Source organism: Megalobrama amblycephala, linkage group LG1 (genome assembly GCF_018812025.1).
Source record: "Megalobrama amblycephala isolate DHTTF-2021 linkage group LG1, ASM1881202v1, whole genome shotgun sequence".
Lineage (NCBI taxonomy): Eukaryota > Metazoa > Chordata > Actinopteri > Cypriniformes > Xenocyprididae > Megalobrama > Megalobrama amblycephala.
Window position 1 is genome coordinate 13,896,645 of NC_063044.1, and position 19,652 is coordinate 13,916,296.

Consider the following 19,652-nt stretch of genomic DNA (forward strand, 5'->3'; position numbering starts at 1 on the left):
ATTCAACTCTTTTTCAAACTGAAGCAAGAACAAGAAGAGTGTTTAATAAACATTTTAAATGGAGGTGATGTTGTGGCCCTACTCCCGACTGGTTTTGGGAAAAGTTTAATTTATCAATTGTTACCGTTAGTTAGCGAGAAACTGGGGAGGCCAAAGGCCGGCAAGGCTATAGTTGTAATTGTTCACTCCGGTATTTCGCTCGCATCATCATGTGTTTACAACAGGTTTACAGTGGAAGTTCAATCATAGATTTGAGTTCGATGCATGATGTCTGTGCTTCGATGCGGCTGTACAGGCGCATAACATACGTCATAACTAAACGTATCTGATTGGCTTACGGGTAACCAATGATTTTAAACTTCAGACAAGCGCCCCCTAGCGAGAGAGAAAACACTTCTCTATTATGCTATTCAAGACTCTGTCTACGAAGCAAAGTGAAGTAGCAGAGTCTGGTATTACCAGGCTAGTCCTGCGACACATCTCGAGGTGAAGATCACAGCAGGGCACCATGGGAATCACCCACAAGAAACTTTCCCTCTGCCCAGCTTTGCATTTCAAAAGACATTCCAAAGTTTCAGAAACAACAAAGACAATTTAGGAAATATTGCCAAAAGACATGAATTTATCACCAAAACAGCCTCTAACATTTCATATGTATCAAGTATGCTGTTATTTTGTTTATGAAACCTATGTAATTCTTTGTGTATTTCTAAACGTTGATTACAGGTAAATTTGAAGGAAATTTACCTCAATTACAGAAAGTGTGTACTGTTTGGTATGGTTGTGATGGATGAATGCTTTCCAGTATTTTGATGCAAAATTGATTTATGTAAGATGTATGACTTTTGAACCAGCAAAATTGACCTCTCAAGGTTCTGACCAAAATCCCTAAGTTGAGAACAAAGGACTGTAAGGACATTATGCTAATCGCATACAAGAACAGGAGAACTGGGCGTTGGACCCGCCCAAAGCAGGACCTGATTTGCTAAGGCAATCGGAAAGGCGGAACCAACAAACCTTTCAAAACTCAGTACCGCGCATTGTAAAATGGCTTTTGCTTTCGGCTTTCGCTTTTGCCTTTGCTTGTACTTCGTCTTGGCTTTCGCTGAGGCGGCGGACCGAACATCGTCCTGCCTGCAAGCCAAACCACCTCAAGAACTTACTCAAACCCCTGCAAGAACCTTCGTTGAACTTTCCAGCAACTCCTTGAGACGCAGAGAGACACCCACGCAGCAACGCGTAAACCCTGCAACTATTCAACGAAGACTCCATTTTCTGCAAAGCCAACTATTTCCCCACGGACGTCATCCTTCAGAACTCTTGACCGAGCCACGTCGCTTCCTTCCACTCCGTCACGAAGGGAACACGCGCTTAAAGGAGCAGCCAAGCAAGTAACACAAGGTCTCCTAAATTTGCTGAGCTGGTGCAATTTTATTAAGCAAATGAAACTATTGTTGAATTGCTAGTGTATTAATTCTCTCAGATTACGGTCGAAGAAACTTGTTAAAAGCTAAACAATTGGGGAATCCATTTCACCTCCAGACAATAACCTCACCATTTCCCTGTAACTGAATGAATGAATGAATGTGTGTGTGTGTGTGTGTGTGTGTGTGTGTGTGTGTGTGTGTGTGAGTATATGTTTTTCGTTAGATTAGTCTGTGCGTAGTAGATTTAGTTCAATAAAGTCTTGTTTGATTTTCCATACATACGAGTGTCTTGTGCTGTGCTTATCAAATTGCTGCCTTAAACAAAAGATCATGCTACCTTGCTCATAATCATAATTAATAATCATAATAACAAAATATTATTGCTGCTGATCACAGTATAATAATTTGTCCAGAATTGGTAAAATTACTGTAACCTCAATTTTTCGGTGGACGAATAATTGATAAAGTAGTAAAATATTGATTCTGAATCATTTACGGTTAATCCGGTTCTTATTCAGTGTGATTTAATTACACTTTTGATTAACTATTTGGGTTGATTCCTACAACATTATTTTCATTTTTGGGTGAACTAACCCTTTAAGTAATGTTCAAGTATATTTTAAGTATACTTTATGTAATAAGTACACTAGTATCAATGTACTAGTAGTAGACTTGAAAGTGTACTATTTTAATACCACTTGGGACTAAATTGGCCCTATTGAAGTATACATTTAAGTGTACTATAAGTGTAACATCAGTAAACGTTAAGTACACAACTAGTTCACTGCTACGTTTCTCATTTGTACTACAAGTAAACTAGTAGTTTACTATTTTAATAATAGTAGTACATTGTTAGTATATGGAAGTACACTTTGAAATATACTCTCAGTAAACTACTAGTTTAGTGCAAGTATACTTGTAAGTTTTCTTTCAATGAACATAACATCACACTTATAGTTTACTTTTTATATATTATTTTTGCACTTTAATTATACTTATATGTTCCTATTTATACTTGAAATAACTTTAACTCTTTCCATTTAAAAAAAAACAAAACATCATGAATCCTTTAAAAAAAAAAAAAAAAAAAAAAACAGTAAACAGTAAACATTTTAAACAAAAAGCTGAGAAATGTCCGGATGGGATTCAGAATGATGATCAAACACAGATGAAGTAGATCGACTCCATAAACACCCCTAAAGCTTCTCAGTCCTCATTCAGTAACGTTTGGCAGTTTTGGTTTAAATGCTGTTTGATGATCCCTACATTTGCGTGAGTAATCTTCTATGGCCCTGTCCCAAATGGCACCATAAACCCTCAAGGTCTTCCTCTGAGTCCGCACTTTCACAACGTAATGCATCTTTGACTGCCGGGTAAAGTCCTCTGCATGGCTCACAGTCTTGCGGGCTCAGCAGAAGTGCTTATTGCTTATTATTCTTTACGCTTAAATGATAAATAGGACACCTTGCGCTCTTGTGGACTTAACGGACATGCGCACGCAGCGACCATTGTAAGGCCTCCACAAGACCGAAAGTGCACATGCCATGTGTGCCATTTGGGACAGGGCCTATCGCTTGTTTCAGCTGCTTCTTCTCCTGCATTCTGATCCGGCGATTCTGTCCTCTTTCAGAAGATGCGTAACTGCGCCCCCTACCATATAGCCTGAAAATTCAGTCAATGGCGAGGAAAGAGTAAAGTAGATTTGAAGTAAATTCCTATACACTACTAGTGGACTAGCCTACACAAAAATTCAGATACTCAGAATTAGGAATATATCTGTTTTCTTTATAAATCAATATTTACAAACAAAGTATGTTTATACTATACTGTTATAAATATTCTTTTTTTGTATATCTCAATCAAAAGACTGAGTCCAAGTATAGGCCAAATATACTTGGACTTTTCTGTCAGTATAAGTCAAGTATACTTAAGTGCAATTTTAAGTATATTTCTCAGAAGTATATAAAAAGTACACTGAAAGAATACTTACTTATTTTCAGTTTAAAGAAAGTATACTAATAGCACACTTGAATAAACTTATTTGTTTTTTTTGTATTTCACTTTAAATATAGAAAGCTAAAGCAACAGAATTCTGGAATACTTTGTTTCATTGTTATCTGCACTAAATTGTATTCAATTCGATCCACTGTATTTTGAAAAAGTGAATTTAAAGCTTATTCAAGATTTGGAGTTTCATTCAAACCTGTGTGAGTTTCTTCAGTGGAGCAAAGAAGCAACACTGAACTCTCACTGTCTGGACAAAAACACAGAGGCATTTCTATAAATAATACAAGTAATGTGAATAAACAACTTTAAAACATGAACAGCAGCTTCGTTTACACTTATTCAATCAAATCTCAAAAACAATTATCACAGAGTCACTGATATTTATATGCTGGATTAGGAAACAAGCTGAAGCAGAGGTGAAATACAGTGTAACGAAACAAAACATTTTAAGTCACAGTTCACAGTGGAAAAAAACAAACTAAACATGAAATTGTTTCTTATTTCTTTGAATTAGATGGTTGTTCACTGAGTAAACTAGGGTAAATAAAGTCTGTCAGTACTGCCACAAAAGAGTACAATTATCTTTAATAAAATTAAGATCAATATTCTCTCAAATTAAAAATATAATTGCAGTTTTTAACAGTTAACTGAACTGTACTCTTGTTCACATCAGCAGATATCAGTGCAGTGTAAGCTTGTACTGAGATTTATTCTATTTTCATGTTTTGTTTCTTCAGAGACATATCTGCTGGAGTTAACCGATTCAAGCTGATTTCATGATTCAATCCTGATCTTGATTCCAGATTTTTTGCAGATTTATTAAAAAAGAAAAACTGAAATATCACACGGTCCTAAGCAGTGTTGGGGAAAGTTACTTTTAAAAGTAATGCATTACAATATTGCGTTACTCCCTAAAAAAGTAACTAATTGCGTTACTTCGTTACTTTTTATGAAAAGTAATGCATTACATTACTTTTGTGTTACTTTTTCTAACCGGGACTGGGCTTGCTTGTTTGTTTTTTTTAATAACAACAAAAAAGTTATATTTTTGGCAAAAAGGCACTTTCACACCTAAAGTAAAATGAATAACCCTCAGGCTGAAGGAAATGCATATTTGCATCTGTACAGTAGATGGCACAGCTCAAACAAACCTGGCAAATGTGACATGATTCATTTTTCTACAATATGATTGGTTCTTCATATTTATAATTTAGCAAACCCTTCTGTTACTAGGTAAAAGCAAATCTGGATTCCTAGATTACTTCAGCTTTGTTAGTCAGAAGTCATCAGTTTATATATTTAGACAGCAATTTAATTTCATTTCCCCTTTTGTTGCATTCAGACTCGATTTAGACACACTTTGACCCAAGTGTTGGAGACATTTAGTTTTCTCCACCACAAAAAAATAAAAGAAGGAATCGAAAGTTTTTTGAATGTTTTGAAAGTGACCCATATAGATATTGTTGAATAAAGTAGTTATTTTCTTTTATTTATTTTTTTGGTACACAAAAAGACTTCACTTTATAATATTAAGAGGTAAAAAGAAGAAAGAATCCAAAGAATTGAGTTGAGTTTCACCAAGAAAAAAAAACGAGATGAGAACAGTGTAGAGATTTTTCAAAGTGCTCTCTTACTTTGACAGGGTTTACATTTCCTGCTCACTATCGAGAGAAACCTGCACTGAATGATCACGAAGCAAGAGAAAACAGAGATGCTCTGACTATGAGCTTCTCACTCTAGATGGAGAAGTGAAACAACATGTAGAAAACGCAAACTGTGCATTTAGTGTATATTTCTGAGCAGAATTTGAAAGTTTGTTTGTTTCACAGTAAATCAGTGTTTCTGTTCATGCTCTAAAATTAGACGATGAAGCGAAGGTGCCATCATCTTCCTCATTTCTCATGTGTTAATTTCAGTCACACCTCAACATCATCACTGACTCTGACTGTGTATTTAAGGCAGCTGTGCTTCTGCTGTCTCTATAACACAAGACCAGCTTCACACCATGTTTGTTCTGGGTCTGCTCACCTGTATTGTGCTGAGAGCATTCAGTGCTCAGGCAGAAGTGGTCGAGACCTTTGATGAGTGTAGCAAGTTTTTCTACAAAGAAACAGAACCAGAAGGAATGGATCAGAATGCCAAGAAAATCTGAGTTTGGAGGATGGAATAAAAACTTCCCACAGCTCCTTCTTCGGTTCCTACTCTGTACTCGGTTCCTCACCGGATTCCCCTCTACAGCGCCTACACACTGAAACGGTCATGCTCAGACACTACTGGAAGGACAGACAAGTGGCACTTAGAGCCACAGGTAACTATGTGCTTCATTTCTAACAATAGACTTTCATTAGCAGTTCAAGTCACATTTATTTCTATAGCACTTTATACAATACAGCTTGTTTCAAAACAGCTTCAAAAGTAATAGGACAATAATGTCAATTTCAGAAACATTTAAGCTCTGCATTTCATAAGAAACAACACAGTTGTGTTTAGTTAATTCAATTATTGGTCCTCATTCTGTTTTGTCCTTGCAAATAATTTATAAAACACATTAGATTGATGGTACTTTATGAAAGTAAAACTGTCCACTGTGAGACAAATCAGAGAGAAAGAACAAAACTTTTTTCATGTGAAGTTTAGAAAAACATGAAAGTGTTTTCTGACAAGCAATAAAACGTCAAACTAACCATCATAACATATTTCTTCTGCAGATTTCTGAACCCAAATCCACAATTGATTATATGGTCCCTGAGAATCAAAAGAATCAAGATACTTATAAAGAAAATCAAGCCATTAGCAGCGACTACAGAGACGCTGGATATGATCGAGGACAACTGAACCCCAACAGCTTGCAATGTGATGACGGCCGTAAAGCAACATTTACACTGACCAATGCAGCACCTTTGGACTCATGTTTCAACCGTATCCAGTGGAAGAACTGGGAGAGCACTTTGAAGAGTTTTCTGACAAAGAAGCTCAACAGTGATTTTGCAGTAGCCTACATTGTCACGGGTACAGTACCTGATGCAAATAAACGAATACCACAGAGGGAAAAACCTGAGGACTCTAACAGGGTGACGGTGCCCTCTCACATCTGGACGGCTGTCTGCTATAAACACCACAATGATAGCAAGTCTTTTTCCTTCGGCTATATAGGAGAAAACCTGCCGGGAGGTAAAGTAAACCTGACGAGTGTCTCACAGATGAACAATCGGCTCAATCAACTCTATAAGCTCTCAAATACTACGATCTTTGTGGATGATTGTTTTAAGGACAATAATAAATTAAAGGAGGTTAAGAAAGCATTTCAGAAATTAACCGGTCTGACAGCGACCTCAGATGTGCAGAAAACGTATGATGCGCTCAAAACAGTCAGAACTAATGGAGAGGATGTCAAGGTGACTGACATGAGTTTAAAATTATCCTTCGGCAGTTTGAGCTCTTATTCCACTATGGCAGAAGAGCTGAAGAATTCTACTGAAAGTGCTTGTTTTATAACTAATTACAGAAAAGAATCTATTGAATGCCAGTTGGACTCAAAGAAGCGCATACGGTGAGGACTACTACTGGTGTAACACCATCTCTGACAGCTGGGATTACTGCAGTCCTCCACTGTGGAGAAGTAAGGCTATAAATGGGCAGTACTGCAGCAGCAACAGCGCCTGTGCCAAATATGGTTCAAGATATAGGTGGTGCTACACAGATTATGAAGGCAATTATGATCAGTGCTGTAATTCTGATGACTTCTACTCAGCTGTGAGTGGCAAAACCTGCAAGGCTAATCACCCCTGTGGCAAACATGGTGAAAAATACCTGTGGTGCTGGACCACTGATGGCAGCTGGGATCATTGCTGCACTCAAATTCTTAGTGTGGGAGTAGGACCGGTAGTATTGTCTACAACTAATTAATCATTTGATTGTTAATCATACATATAGGGATCTATACAAAGTATTTTACAGTATTATAAAACTATAAAATACAAAACAGTAAAGTATTTTGATACAAAATACAAAACCATTTTCATCAACCCTATCAAATACAAATTACAAAACACTATTGTTTATTTGAAATACATGTATCATAAATACTGCCCATCCCTGGCTGTGGTTAGTTGGTTTAAAATGTTTATTACAATTATTACTAAAGCAGCACTTCTAAAAATTAATTGTAATTGTACTTGTAGTGCTTACTAACCGAGAGACTCTTTCTAACATAAAATAAGACTCTGTGTGCTTCTATAAATATATTTTAGAAAATGCATTTTCCTAATGATTTTTATGCAAAAACAAACAGCTTAAAAAACTATACACTTTCAAATTCACACATAAATACTTTGTTTTTAGTAAAAATCTTTGATATACTGTATATGAGTGTGAACAGATCCACATAAAGCTTACAGAGCAATGATGTGATTTTCATGAAGCAAAATTCAAACTGTGTCCATGTTCATGTGCTCAAACTCATTGTTTAAAAGCAGCTTCAAAGAAAGTTTTATTGTAAAAGAAATCATACTTTAGTGTTTATTATGTCTTTAAAGTTCCTGTGCTGTCGACTGTTGTGCTGCCATCAGTAACTTGTAATGTCTTTATTAAATCACAATGTCTTCTGTCACCTTACATGTCACTTACTCAGACAAAACACCAATAAACACATGTCACATAACTCTTGTGAGAGTCTTTCTTTATACACTCCATCAGTATTTTCCTCAGATAGCTCAATACTCTATCCTGTAAGCAAACATCACAATGTATTACAGTCTCTGTTGTGTCCTACTAAACACTGTATAACTGAATAGCCAGGCAGGGTGCCCATGCTGACCCCTGTCCACCGCCGAAAGAGCCAACAGTGAGCATCAGAACTGGTTTCAACTTCAACAAAATCACTATTACCTCTCAAGCATAATTCAATTCAGATTTATTTGTATAGTACTTTCACAATACATATCGTTTCAAAGCAGCTTTACAGAGAATTCATGTCAACATTACAGTCAACTCTGATAACAGTCACTCTAAATTGTAATTTCAGACATATTTAATCATAGTTAGCTAACAATGTAATAACTTCATTTACAATCACTGTTAGCGAATTCATTTAAGGTAGAAGCACATAAGTGACATGATCGAGTTTCTCTGTGCAGATGGACACCAGGACACATTTACAGTAGCTTGTTGTTGGATGGTGGTAGTGACCTGTTTCTATCCCTCTTTGAGTATACCCTGAGAAAAGATCCTGAACTGAAACATGCCGTGAAATCAATTCCCTGTAATGCACTATATGAGATCCAGAAACAGGTCATTGAAATAATGAGCACTTTAGTTACAGAAGAAATCGAGGTTAAAGAACATCTTTTATCGGTCACCACTGCAGCTCACTGTAATAACACAATTATCGTTTAATTAGCTCGTAATAAAGAAATTTGTTAATTAATTAAGTGCTTTAAACCAACATTTATTAGACATTTAATTGAATTAATATTTTGTGTTCATTAAAATGTTTACACAAACACACAGTGAGAGTTTGAATGAGATGATTTGGCGCCATCTGCCGGACACTCAACATACATCAGGACTGAGAAGTGTCAGAAACAGATCAAATGCTGGCGGTGTTTATTCAATTCAGAGTTATTCATCTAACTGTCTGTTTTGCTGATTTAGGAGAGTAAATGTTGAAGTGAAGTGTTATATATTATGTATTTCTGAGAAAAGGGAAAGATGTTCATTTGTGTTGGACATTTAGGAGTGTTTCTGTGGTGTTTGTGGTCATCATTGTTCTACTCAAATAACTGTGCCAATGCACATAATTCCTTAATCATTACCTTTGCATGAATAAAAAATAAGATACATTTAAATGATTGCAGAGCAGCTCTTTTTGATAAAAATCCAGTTTACACACAAAAACACCCACACAGGTGTTCCCTTTTAAACTGGAGGAGCTACAATACACAGAATGAGTGAGAGAATAGTGGCTTGATTTCAGTAAATTAAAGTGTTTAGTATAAAATCATTTTCTCAGCTCTTGATAAAAGCATGTTGGCATGCTGAGCCACAAACACACACACTGGTATCCCCCTTTAAACTGGAAGAGCTACACCAGAGAAAAGTGACATGATTTCAGTGAATTAAAGTATTTATCAGAATGCTTCTCTCTGGAGATAAATGTGTTGTTACGTGACATCATTGTTCTCCAGCTGTTTTATTGACATTTATTGAAACACTGATTGATGGATCACATGAGACATGATTGATTTCATTATCATATCTCCTGATGTTCATTCATGTTTACTTGCTGCTGTAAATAGTAGTGAAGAGATGGTCAGTTCATGATCTGTTTCTTGAAGGTTATGAGAGTCACAGCAGATCGTATGGAGGTCAGCAGCTCATCTCAACAGAGAGGAACAGAGATGGTGAAGGGTCTGGAAATCGAATTTGTGCCTCATTGTGAAGGAAAAATAAAGCACTGTCGGCTGAGTTCATGTTAAAAATGTATGTCATGATGTTGAATCATAGCACCAGATGATCACCATCATCTGGACACCAAACCGTTTCAGATTCCTGCAGTGAACGAGAATCATCAGATACGACCTTCACAAGATCACTGCGTGAAACACATTCAGATTCAGTTCAGATTCATCTGTATCAGCTGTATGTTAGATCATCATCCATCTAATTCACCTCTTTCTCTCAGTTTGATTCACTCTCCTGTTTTCTGGATCATCCTCATGCTGATGGATGAACCTCACTTCTCTCAGAAAACATCTGAAAACACACTGACACTTATTATCACATACTATTATATTCAAAGTATTTTCTGTTTATTCAGAGATAATTAAAACTTGAGATCTGTCTTGTGATTTAATAATTAAATCTGACAGAAACGATACTGACTGCTACAAAGGTCAAATCTTAAATTATATTTTCACCTCTTTGTTTCTTACAACAAAATCGATACAACTATATAAATTCATACTCTAGAAAGCTGGTCCACAATGTGACAGATTCATAAAATAACCTAATAAAATGAATGAAAATGTGATTCATAATGACCTGAGCTCGTAAAGGATGTTAGGAAAGTCTAGCCTCACCTGAAGATCCTTTTACGCAGCATGAAACAGATGAAGATGATGATGATGAAGACAGGAAACAGCCACCACAACTGATCTACACAAGTGATCAAATATCAAATCATCTGATCACTAACAATGATGAATCAATATTAGAGTTAAAATGATTTAAAGCTTGTGATGATTGTCCTGAGAACTGGAGAGACGTAGTCACTTCATCCAGAACAACTTTAAAACACACAATGATCACAAATATCAGACAGTATGACAGAAAACAAAGGCCTCTTCACATTCAAACTGGATTGAGTCTGAATCATATATGAATCAGTGTTTTATTAGTGAATCAGACACACATTTATCAGCTAAAATTCACCTGAGTTTGAAGTCGCTGCAGTTTCATTCCTCACTGAAAAACACATTCACAATCATCATGATTCACTTACAGAAGACTCACTTCAACACAAAGTTTGATCTGAATCAGGACAGATTCACTTTATCAGAGTTTGATCTGAATCAGGACAGATTCACTTCAACACAGAGTTTGATCTGAATCAGGAAAGATTCACTTCAACACAGAGTCTGTGTTGAAGTGAATCTGTCCTGATTCAGATCAGAGTTTGATCTGAATCAGGAAAGATTCACTTCAACACAGAGTCTGATCTGAATCAGGACAGATTCACTTCAACACAGAGTCTGATCTGAATCAGGACAGATTCACTTCAACACAGAGTTTGATCTGAATCAGGACAGATTCACTTCAACACATAGTTTGATCTGAATCAGGACAGATTCACCTCAACACATAGTTTGATCTGAATCAGGACAGATTCACTTTATCAGAGTTTGATCTGAATCAGGACAGATTCACTTAAACACAGAGTTTGATCTGAATCAGGAAAGATTCACTTCAACACAGAGTCTGATCTGAATCAGGACAGATTCACTTCAACACAGAGTTTGATCTGAATCAGGGCAGATTCACTTCAACACAGAGTCTGATCTGAATCAGGACAGATTCACTTCAACACAGAGTCTGATCTGAATCAGGACAGATTCACTTTAACACAGAGTTTGATCTGAATCAGGACAGATTCACTTCAACACAGAGTTTAATCTGAATCAGGGCAGATTCACTTCAACACAGAGTCTGATCTGAATCAGGACAGATTCACCTCAACACATAGTTTGATCTGAATCAGGACAGATTCACTTCAACACAGAGTTTGATCTGAATCAATTTAAATTCTGAAGTTGCAATGATGTTTGTGAGAAATTGCCCAGACCCTGATCTAGCATGCATTTTTAAAGTACGACCGTTAGAATGCTGGACTGCGAAAGATGTTCAGGAGCTTTTAGATAGCCTACAACATGAGTTTTTTCTAAGAACAGGCACCAACGCCTACCCAGTCAGCCCACACAAATGTGCACACAACCATACAGAGCTGTGGAAATTCTAATGTTGTTTCGGAGTCTACATTATTGTGTCTTAAGCAGGGTGAGCCTAAACTGGATGTGAAGGACCAGTCTGGTCTGAATCGGATGGCTGACAAGCTGGCTCAGCTGATTAAAGTTTTTAAGGCAAAGCAGGAGAGTAAACCTGAGTATGTATCTTCTGGAAGAGTGCATGGAAGGAACACAGCTTGACCTAGGAACTGTAAGATTTGTGGCGACACAACACACACTACATGCGATCACTGCAGATCTGATCATTTGTGCTTTAGATGTCATGGCGCAGGCCACTAAAAACGCGACTGCACAGCAAGATTCCCAAAATCGGCCTCTGCACTAATGCCACCTAACAGTCAGGAAAACTGATGCACCCACATTCGGAGAGGGGGTGTGTGGGTGATGTTGAAAATTCCCTTAAAGTTGATACAGATTTCAAAGCTTTGTTCAGATCTTTCAAGAACATATGTCCCGACTCCCAGAAAGTCATCTTTCAAAATACACAATGCATTGAATGCTCAGATACACTTTTCTACACGCTCGTATTAATGATTCACTCACTGTCAGTGCAATGTTGGACAGTGGCTCTATCGCCTGTACATTAAATGATTCGGTCGTCAGTAAACTAAGGAATCATGGTGGTGCTTTGGATACTGTTAATGAAGAAGATACTGATGTCGTCTTAATTGGATGTGGTGGCAAAAGAGCATTTCCAAAGTGCATGCTTGAGCTCAAGTTGGACATTTACGGCTGTGACATTATTGTCCCATGTCTTGTTGTTCCAGGCCAAGGAGATGATCTCATTTTGGGGAAAAACAGCATCAAACTGTTACATATCCTCATGTTTCTGTGACCTAGTTTCCCCATTCTGTTCATTAGTTCATTTGATTCACCTGTGTCTAATTATCTCATCACCTTGTAAGATCCCTTTGTTTGCTTCCTGTGTTTAAGCCCTGTGTTCACCCTCATTCCTTGTCCGTTCTCATCTGAGTAAGGTTGTGTTATTTCTACGTGTCTTCATTAAAGCCTGTATTCATCTTCTCTCATTCGTTTCGCCTGGTGTTTGCTACCAACTGTGACACAAACATCTTGTCCACAGATTAAAAAAATCTGACAGATATTGGGAACTGATCTCTACTCCCAGCAGACATAATCCAGAGATTGACGAGTTCTTGTCTATGATGGCTGGTGTATGTCGATGGAGGGGCGGAACAATTCCTGATGTCATTGCTACAGTTAAACTTCGACATCCAGTTAAACTTTCGCCTGGCCAAGAGCATCTTGTCTGGGGTAAACTCCCCATTAAGTCCTGTAGCCAACCGAGCAGTACCGTTATGGTGGAAACATCTAGACTCCGTTCTGCCTCCAGGAATGTTTTAGTGTGTCGTGTTGTCACTCCGCTTTGGGGCAATGGCTGGATTCCACTTAAGCTGATTAATCCTAGTGATAAGCTAGTAATGCTGAAGCGAAACACCAAAGTGGCCGACGTTTACCCCTGTATTGTGTTGGAGGATGTGTGCGAAACAAAGCCTGACCTTCCACTTCGTTCTTCCTTAACAATACCAGAAATTGCATGTTGCTTTGAACGAGATGGAGGAGAGGGGAATAATCCGCAAATCAGTCAGCGAATTTGTGTAACCTTTGGTTCTGGGCTGGAAAAAAGATGGCAATCTTCACATATGCACAGATTTCTGCTGGCTTAATGCGCGGGCAGTGAAGGATGCGCACCCCCTGCCCCATCAGGAAGACTGTCTAGCGACCCTAGGTGGCAATTCGTTTTTTAGCACTATGGATTTGACCTCAGGATTTTATAATATTCCATTACATGAGGACAACAGAAAGTATACAGCGTTCACAACACCAGTGGGGTTACACGAATATAATAGGCTTCCGCAAGGCCTCTGTAACTCACCAGCAAGCTTTATGTGGAAGATGACTAAAATCTTTGGTGAACAGAATTTTTTGTCACTGTTGTGCTACCTGGATGATTTAATGTTATTCGCACCTGACGAAGAAATTGCACTGCAGAGGCTAGAGATGGTTTTTGGTATGTTGAAAAAGCACAATTTGAAATTATCACCAAAGAAATGCCACTTCTTAAGACACTCAGTGAAATTCCTCGACCACTTGATTACGGAGGGAGGTGTGTCAAAATGTTGAAGCAATTACTAAAATTACTTCTGCGGATCTGATGTGCCCAGATGGTGTCACCCCATCAGTTAAGAAAATCCAGTCCTTTCTTGGCCTCATTATGTGGTACCAACGCTTTATTGAGAATTGTTCATCCCTCACACGACCACTTTTTACTCTGACTAGCGGAGTTAGGAAAGCTAGAGGTTTTGGGCACAAAGGGGTTCCTGCGTCCAGAAAACTCACTTCTGAAGACTGGTCTCCAGCTTGTGAGGCAGCTTTATCAGCATTGAAGGAAGCTCTCCTGTTCAATGTTGTTCTTGTGCATCCTGACTTTTCCAGACCCTTTATTCTTGCCACTGATGCTCCATCTGAGGGATTGGGTGTCGTGCTTTCGCAACTGAGTCCTGGGGAAAGCAGGGCCTGTCCCATTGCATTTGTGAGTAAGTCACTGTCCAGAGTGCAAGCCAGATATCCAGCACACCGACTTGAGTTTCTCGCCTGCAAATGGGCTGTATGTGATAAATTTAGCCACTGGCCAAAAGGACATCAGTTCACAGCTTGGACAGATAATAATCCCTTGACACAACCTAGGCTTAATGCCTGTGAACAAAGATGGGTGGCAAAACTTGCTGCCTTTGAGTTTGACATCAAATATGTTCCAGGGCCGAAGAACTCCATTGCTGATGCCTTGAGCAGACAGCCTTTTGTCAACGGTCATGTCAGTCACCGCATAGTAAGGGAACCTTAATGACAAGCTGCTGGCACAGTCAAATAACCATTCCTGTGCTGCTCTCCAAGATGTTTTCCGGTTGTCCAACGCCAGTCAGCGAGTGCATGACAGTATAGAAGTCTCAGCGAGTGCTTGTGAGCATTTGGCAGTCAAATCAGATGCGGATGCGTCTGGGAGCTTTTCGATGAAGTGGCTGCTGTCTTTTCTAATCACCTCTCTTGGGATGAAGGAACAAGGACATGGGCCACTCCTCTGGCTGGATTTGTCCAACAGATCTCAGACATTGGATTTGATGCCTTCCCTGAAAGCTGACGTGCTGAAAGGATGTCACGATGAGACGACTCTCAACGACTCTCTTCCCAAGTACGTAGAGTCCCTGAGTAAGGATTTGAGGGATGCTCTTGCTGTTGCGGAGTCTAACACTTCAAAAGCCCACATGTACAATTGAAAAAATAAGGGTGTGAAAACTGAAGTTGGCGACAGGGTCCTATTAATAAAAGTGATGGTGGCAAGCACAAACTTTCAGACAAGTGGGAAAATGTGGTATATACTGTGGATGATCACAATCCTAAAACCCACATTTACAAGATTAAACACCCTTTATCTGGTCAGTTAAAGGTGGTACACAGAAACCTTCTTTTGTGTGTAAATTTCCTCCCTTTAAGTGACATTGTGGGGAAAAAAGATGATGAGAGTGTATTTTCTGTAAATGATGACGTTCCTGATAACTGTTCTGTATCTTCTGATGATTCTGTACCTGATGGTGTCGTGGCCAACGATGATGCTCAGATGGTTGAGTCAGGTAATGCTCATGACTCATCTAAAATTGTTGATGTTCCATCACAAAATGTGGTCCCTGGAAATGTTTCTCCAGATCACCCGGTCTGTCAGGGAAGTCTTGAAGACAGTAATGTATGTAATTCTGACCCTGATGTTGATGGTACAGAGTTACCCGGTCAAAGGTCAAAGTTTGGCAGATTGTTGAAACCAGTGAATCAACACACTTTGTTCCAAAACAGAAAGCAAACTCTGGGTAAATAGTCTATTTCAGCTGGCCCGGCCCTTAACACTCAAAACTGCTCTGCTACTTGCAATAGCATCAGTCAAGGGTGTCGGTGACCTGCAGGCCCTCTCCATGAGCCCTGCATGCCTTGAGTTCAGGCCCAATCACTCTAAGGTCATTTTAAAACCCAGGCATGGCTATGTCCCTAAAGTGCACTCGACCTCGTTCATAGCACAGGTCATTACTCTGCCCGGTTAGGGCATTGAGGACCTACATTGAGCGGTCACAGCCATTTCGCCATTTCGTCTGCTTTGGTGGACGCACCAAAGGGTCTCTGGTCTCAAAGCAGCGACTCTCGCGTTGTATAGTCGACGCTATTGCTCTATGTTACTCCTCTATGGGCCTTGATTGCCCCATAGGAGTTAGAGCCCACTCCACGAGAGGGATGGGCTCTTTGTGGGCCTGGTCTAGTGGAGTCTCTATCAAAGACATCTGTGAGGCGGCCGGCTGGTCCTCGCCATCCACTTTTGTCAGATTTTATAACGTGGACATCCCGACCTTGCATGCTCGGGTCCTCTCGGTGTGATACGACGGCCTCTGTTGAGGTCCGCCATCATGCCACTTCCAGGGAGCCAGCTCCCTCTTAGCAAGTGTAACAAAGGGTTCGACGGCTTTGGCCCTCTCACTTGTCCCCTGGACCCCTACGGTGCCAAAGATAAGTCTAGTCATTGGCGACCCATTTTGGCGGGCTTTGGCACGCTGCATCGCCATAGGCTCACGTAGCTCCGCCGTACAAAATTCTTAAGTTTGAACCAATGGCCGTGCAGTTATACTGGGCTATTGAAAAAGGCTTCAGCAGCGGGGAAAAAGGAGACCTTTCCCCCATACGCAGTACTCGTTCCGTATCTCAGAGAACCAAGGTGACGTTCGTAACCAAGTATATTTTATGTGTTTTAATGAAGCGCATTTGTTGTTATTTTAGTAAGCATTTTCCTGCGCTGTGACCTGTCAGCAATGCAGATACAGTAAAATGGCGATGAGTCCCGAGACACCTGGTAAGAGACTACAGGATTTCGCGGTCGCGGTAATTAATGCAAAATTTCGGAAATGTAATAACCATATTTATTATGAAACCATCATATTTAAAAAATATGGTAATAATCAATGAAATATGACATGTTGATACTACTGTAAATCTTTATTATGGGAGTATTTCTGTATTTTTATTTTAACATATTTTAAAGAGAGTAGGCTATATTTGTTGAACAATTTTTTTTCAAATAAACAAAAAAAAAGTAGCCTTCAAACTTTGCTAAACACCTTTATAATTTATTTTCACACAACATATGTTGCTTCATCAATGTTCAATACAAACATTAAAAAAAGCATTGAAATATTTTCCCCATGTTGCCTCAGGTGATGGTCCTGGTGAGTTTGTGGGAATGTTTTGTTTTTCCACCTGTAGATCTGGCGCCTCCTGCTGGACACAGTTTTATCTGTCTCTAATGTAAAAACATGATCTGAACATAACATAATCACTCCTAATAATGTTCACAGAAAATTAAAGTATTAAGCAATAATGGGTCTTAACAATAGATCATTTTATTTAAAATCTGAAATGAAAGTAACAGTTATTGAGAGTGTTTGATCTGCAACAGCAATGTTGGGGTAAAATACGAATGCAAGTTAATTTAAATTAATTTCAGCTACTTTATTAGAGTGATTGTGTCTACAAACAATAGTGTCAAATCATTACTACACAAAAGAAATAATGGCAAGAAAATGAAACACAATATGAACAAAAAGATGTCAATCAAATAATTAATCAAACAAGACAAAAAACAATATAGATGTCTGTAATATAAACTGTAAAATAGGCATATCAAGACATAAAAAAGTCAGTATTTGATTGTCTCAGTCACTTCTTTATATTTGTGAAGGAGAAAGTGTCTTATAAAACAAATACAGAAAGAATCACTGCAAACATTTCAAAGAAAATTAGATATGTAGAAACATGAGCGAATATCTGTTATATGTCATTGAATGCTCTTCACTCAGATTCACATTTGGAAACTCATTATTATTATGTTTTTACACATTTAAGAATAATAAACTATACGTTGGAGTTATGTAGGAACTAAAAAAGGTGAATTAAATCAAATCTGTTATATTTTAGCTTCTTCAATGTATCGTGTAATTTACACAACTGTACAGTTTTCATCAAGACAATGTTATAATGTCTCCATATGGGATGTTTTTTTACACAATATTGGAGTTCCTGTTGAACACACTTGACTGCCGCTTCTCTGTGGTTTTTGGTCCAAGTCGTGCATTTATAAAAAAGTAATAATAATATTACTTTTATTATTGTATAGTCAAACAAGCGTTCCTTTTTTTCCTGTACAGATGGTCAGTCCATCCAAACACACACATAAGATCAAACACAACTCGCTGTGTTTCAGTGTAATACAGCACGATCACTGTGATCAGTATATGAGCTGCTTACTTTGATTTCTATCTCAGTTACACGTTCTTGTGCATTAGGATTTTCTTGGGCTTTCTTCCATTGCACTTTCCATATTTTGTCCTTCATTTTCTCTTTGATTTCCCTTTCTTCGAAGATCAGCCCAGAGTCTCTCTTGATTTCTTCAATTGACACATTGTACAGTTTCAGATTTTCTCAACAGTTCTCTATGATCTGTGCTAAAATTTGCTCTTTGGTTGGTTCTTTCTGGAAGGGGACTGTAGTGACCTTTATTTTAACCGGTTCCTTCTGGGGAGGGTTTGCAATGACCTTTCTTTCTTTCGGTCTTGATTTCTCATTGGGCATCTTATTGGGCATCTTATAGCATTCTGGTTTTAGTACTTTCCTGTCCTCGTTCTCCACAATTATCACCTTAAACAAGTGAGTTGGCACTGCTTTCCCTCCCAAAAACCTGTAGTTCACACACTCTTCGCTTTTATTTTTATCATTATTTTTCTTTTTACTATTGCTTATCAGGTAAAGTGGTCCAGTGTACACATGGATGTTAGGGACTTCTTCTTTCTGAGCTATTTTCCGGCAAAGTTCCTCCAAATCACTCCACAGGCCATTGTTTAAGTCACGCTGCTGTGGTACAGCATTGCTTAGCAAATAAGTGTCCTCATAGGCTTTCTGACACCACCTGTGATTGGCAGCCGCAGCAAGATGACCTTGGTTGTATCTTTTATCCTTATACGAGTTCTCTTGTATTCTTGACATTTATTCAACAGTGCTTTGATCTGCCTGCATTGACACTATTCTTGAAGAGCTGCTGTGCAGCCATATTATATACCAGTTATCAATGTAAAGCTGCTTTGACACAATCTGCATTGTAAAAAGCGCTATATAAATAAAGGTGACTTGACTTGATTTGACTTCTCACCTTCAGGTGTCTGGAAGAGTGGATGAACTGAAGCATCGCTTGTAAATGTAAGATTTTGATCCTTACGAACATTAATAGCTAGAGTACTCTTGTTCAATATCTCATACACCCATGCAGCATTCCTGGTTTGACTGTCATATAATGTAATGTAAAAATTATTTTGGAGTGTTTGAGTAGGTGAAGGGAGTATGTTTATTAATTTATATGTGTTTTCATTTTGAGGGCTATCTGAGCTAGAGCATATTTTGTCATCAATCATCTCTGCGAATGGGATGCGTATGTAGACAGCACTGGGATCTCCTCCAGACTGTGGATTTTCCTCCCTCGGGTCAGACTTTGATTCTTCTCTTTCACTCTCATCATAACCCTGACTTCTTTTCATCTGCATCAATATAGCAAGAGACCAGCATTTTCTTCTGTCTGAGAATGTGTACATGTCTGTTG

General features: G+C 38.5%; 1 protein-coding gene across 1 annotated transcript; it reads left to right on the plus strand.

The window, feature by feature from the left end:
• The first annotated feature begins 5,295 nt into the window (after positions 1 to 5,295).
• On the plus strand, positions 5,296 to 7,454 carry LOC125249544 (endonuclease domain-containing 1 protein-like). Its single transcript, XM_048161856.1, is given in 2 exon segments — positions 5,296 to 5,742; positions 6,143 to 7,454. Coding segments are annotated over 2 exon segments (1,149 nt in total). The 5' UTR covers positions 5,296 to 5,439; the 3' UTR covers positions 6,989 to 7,454.
• The last annotated feature ends 12,198 nt before the right edge of the window (positions 7,455 to 19,652 follow it).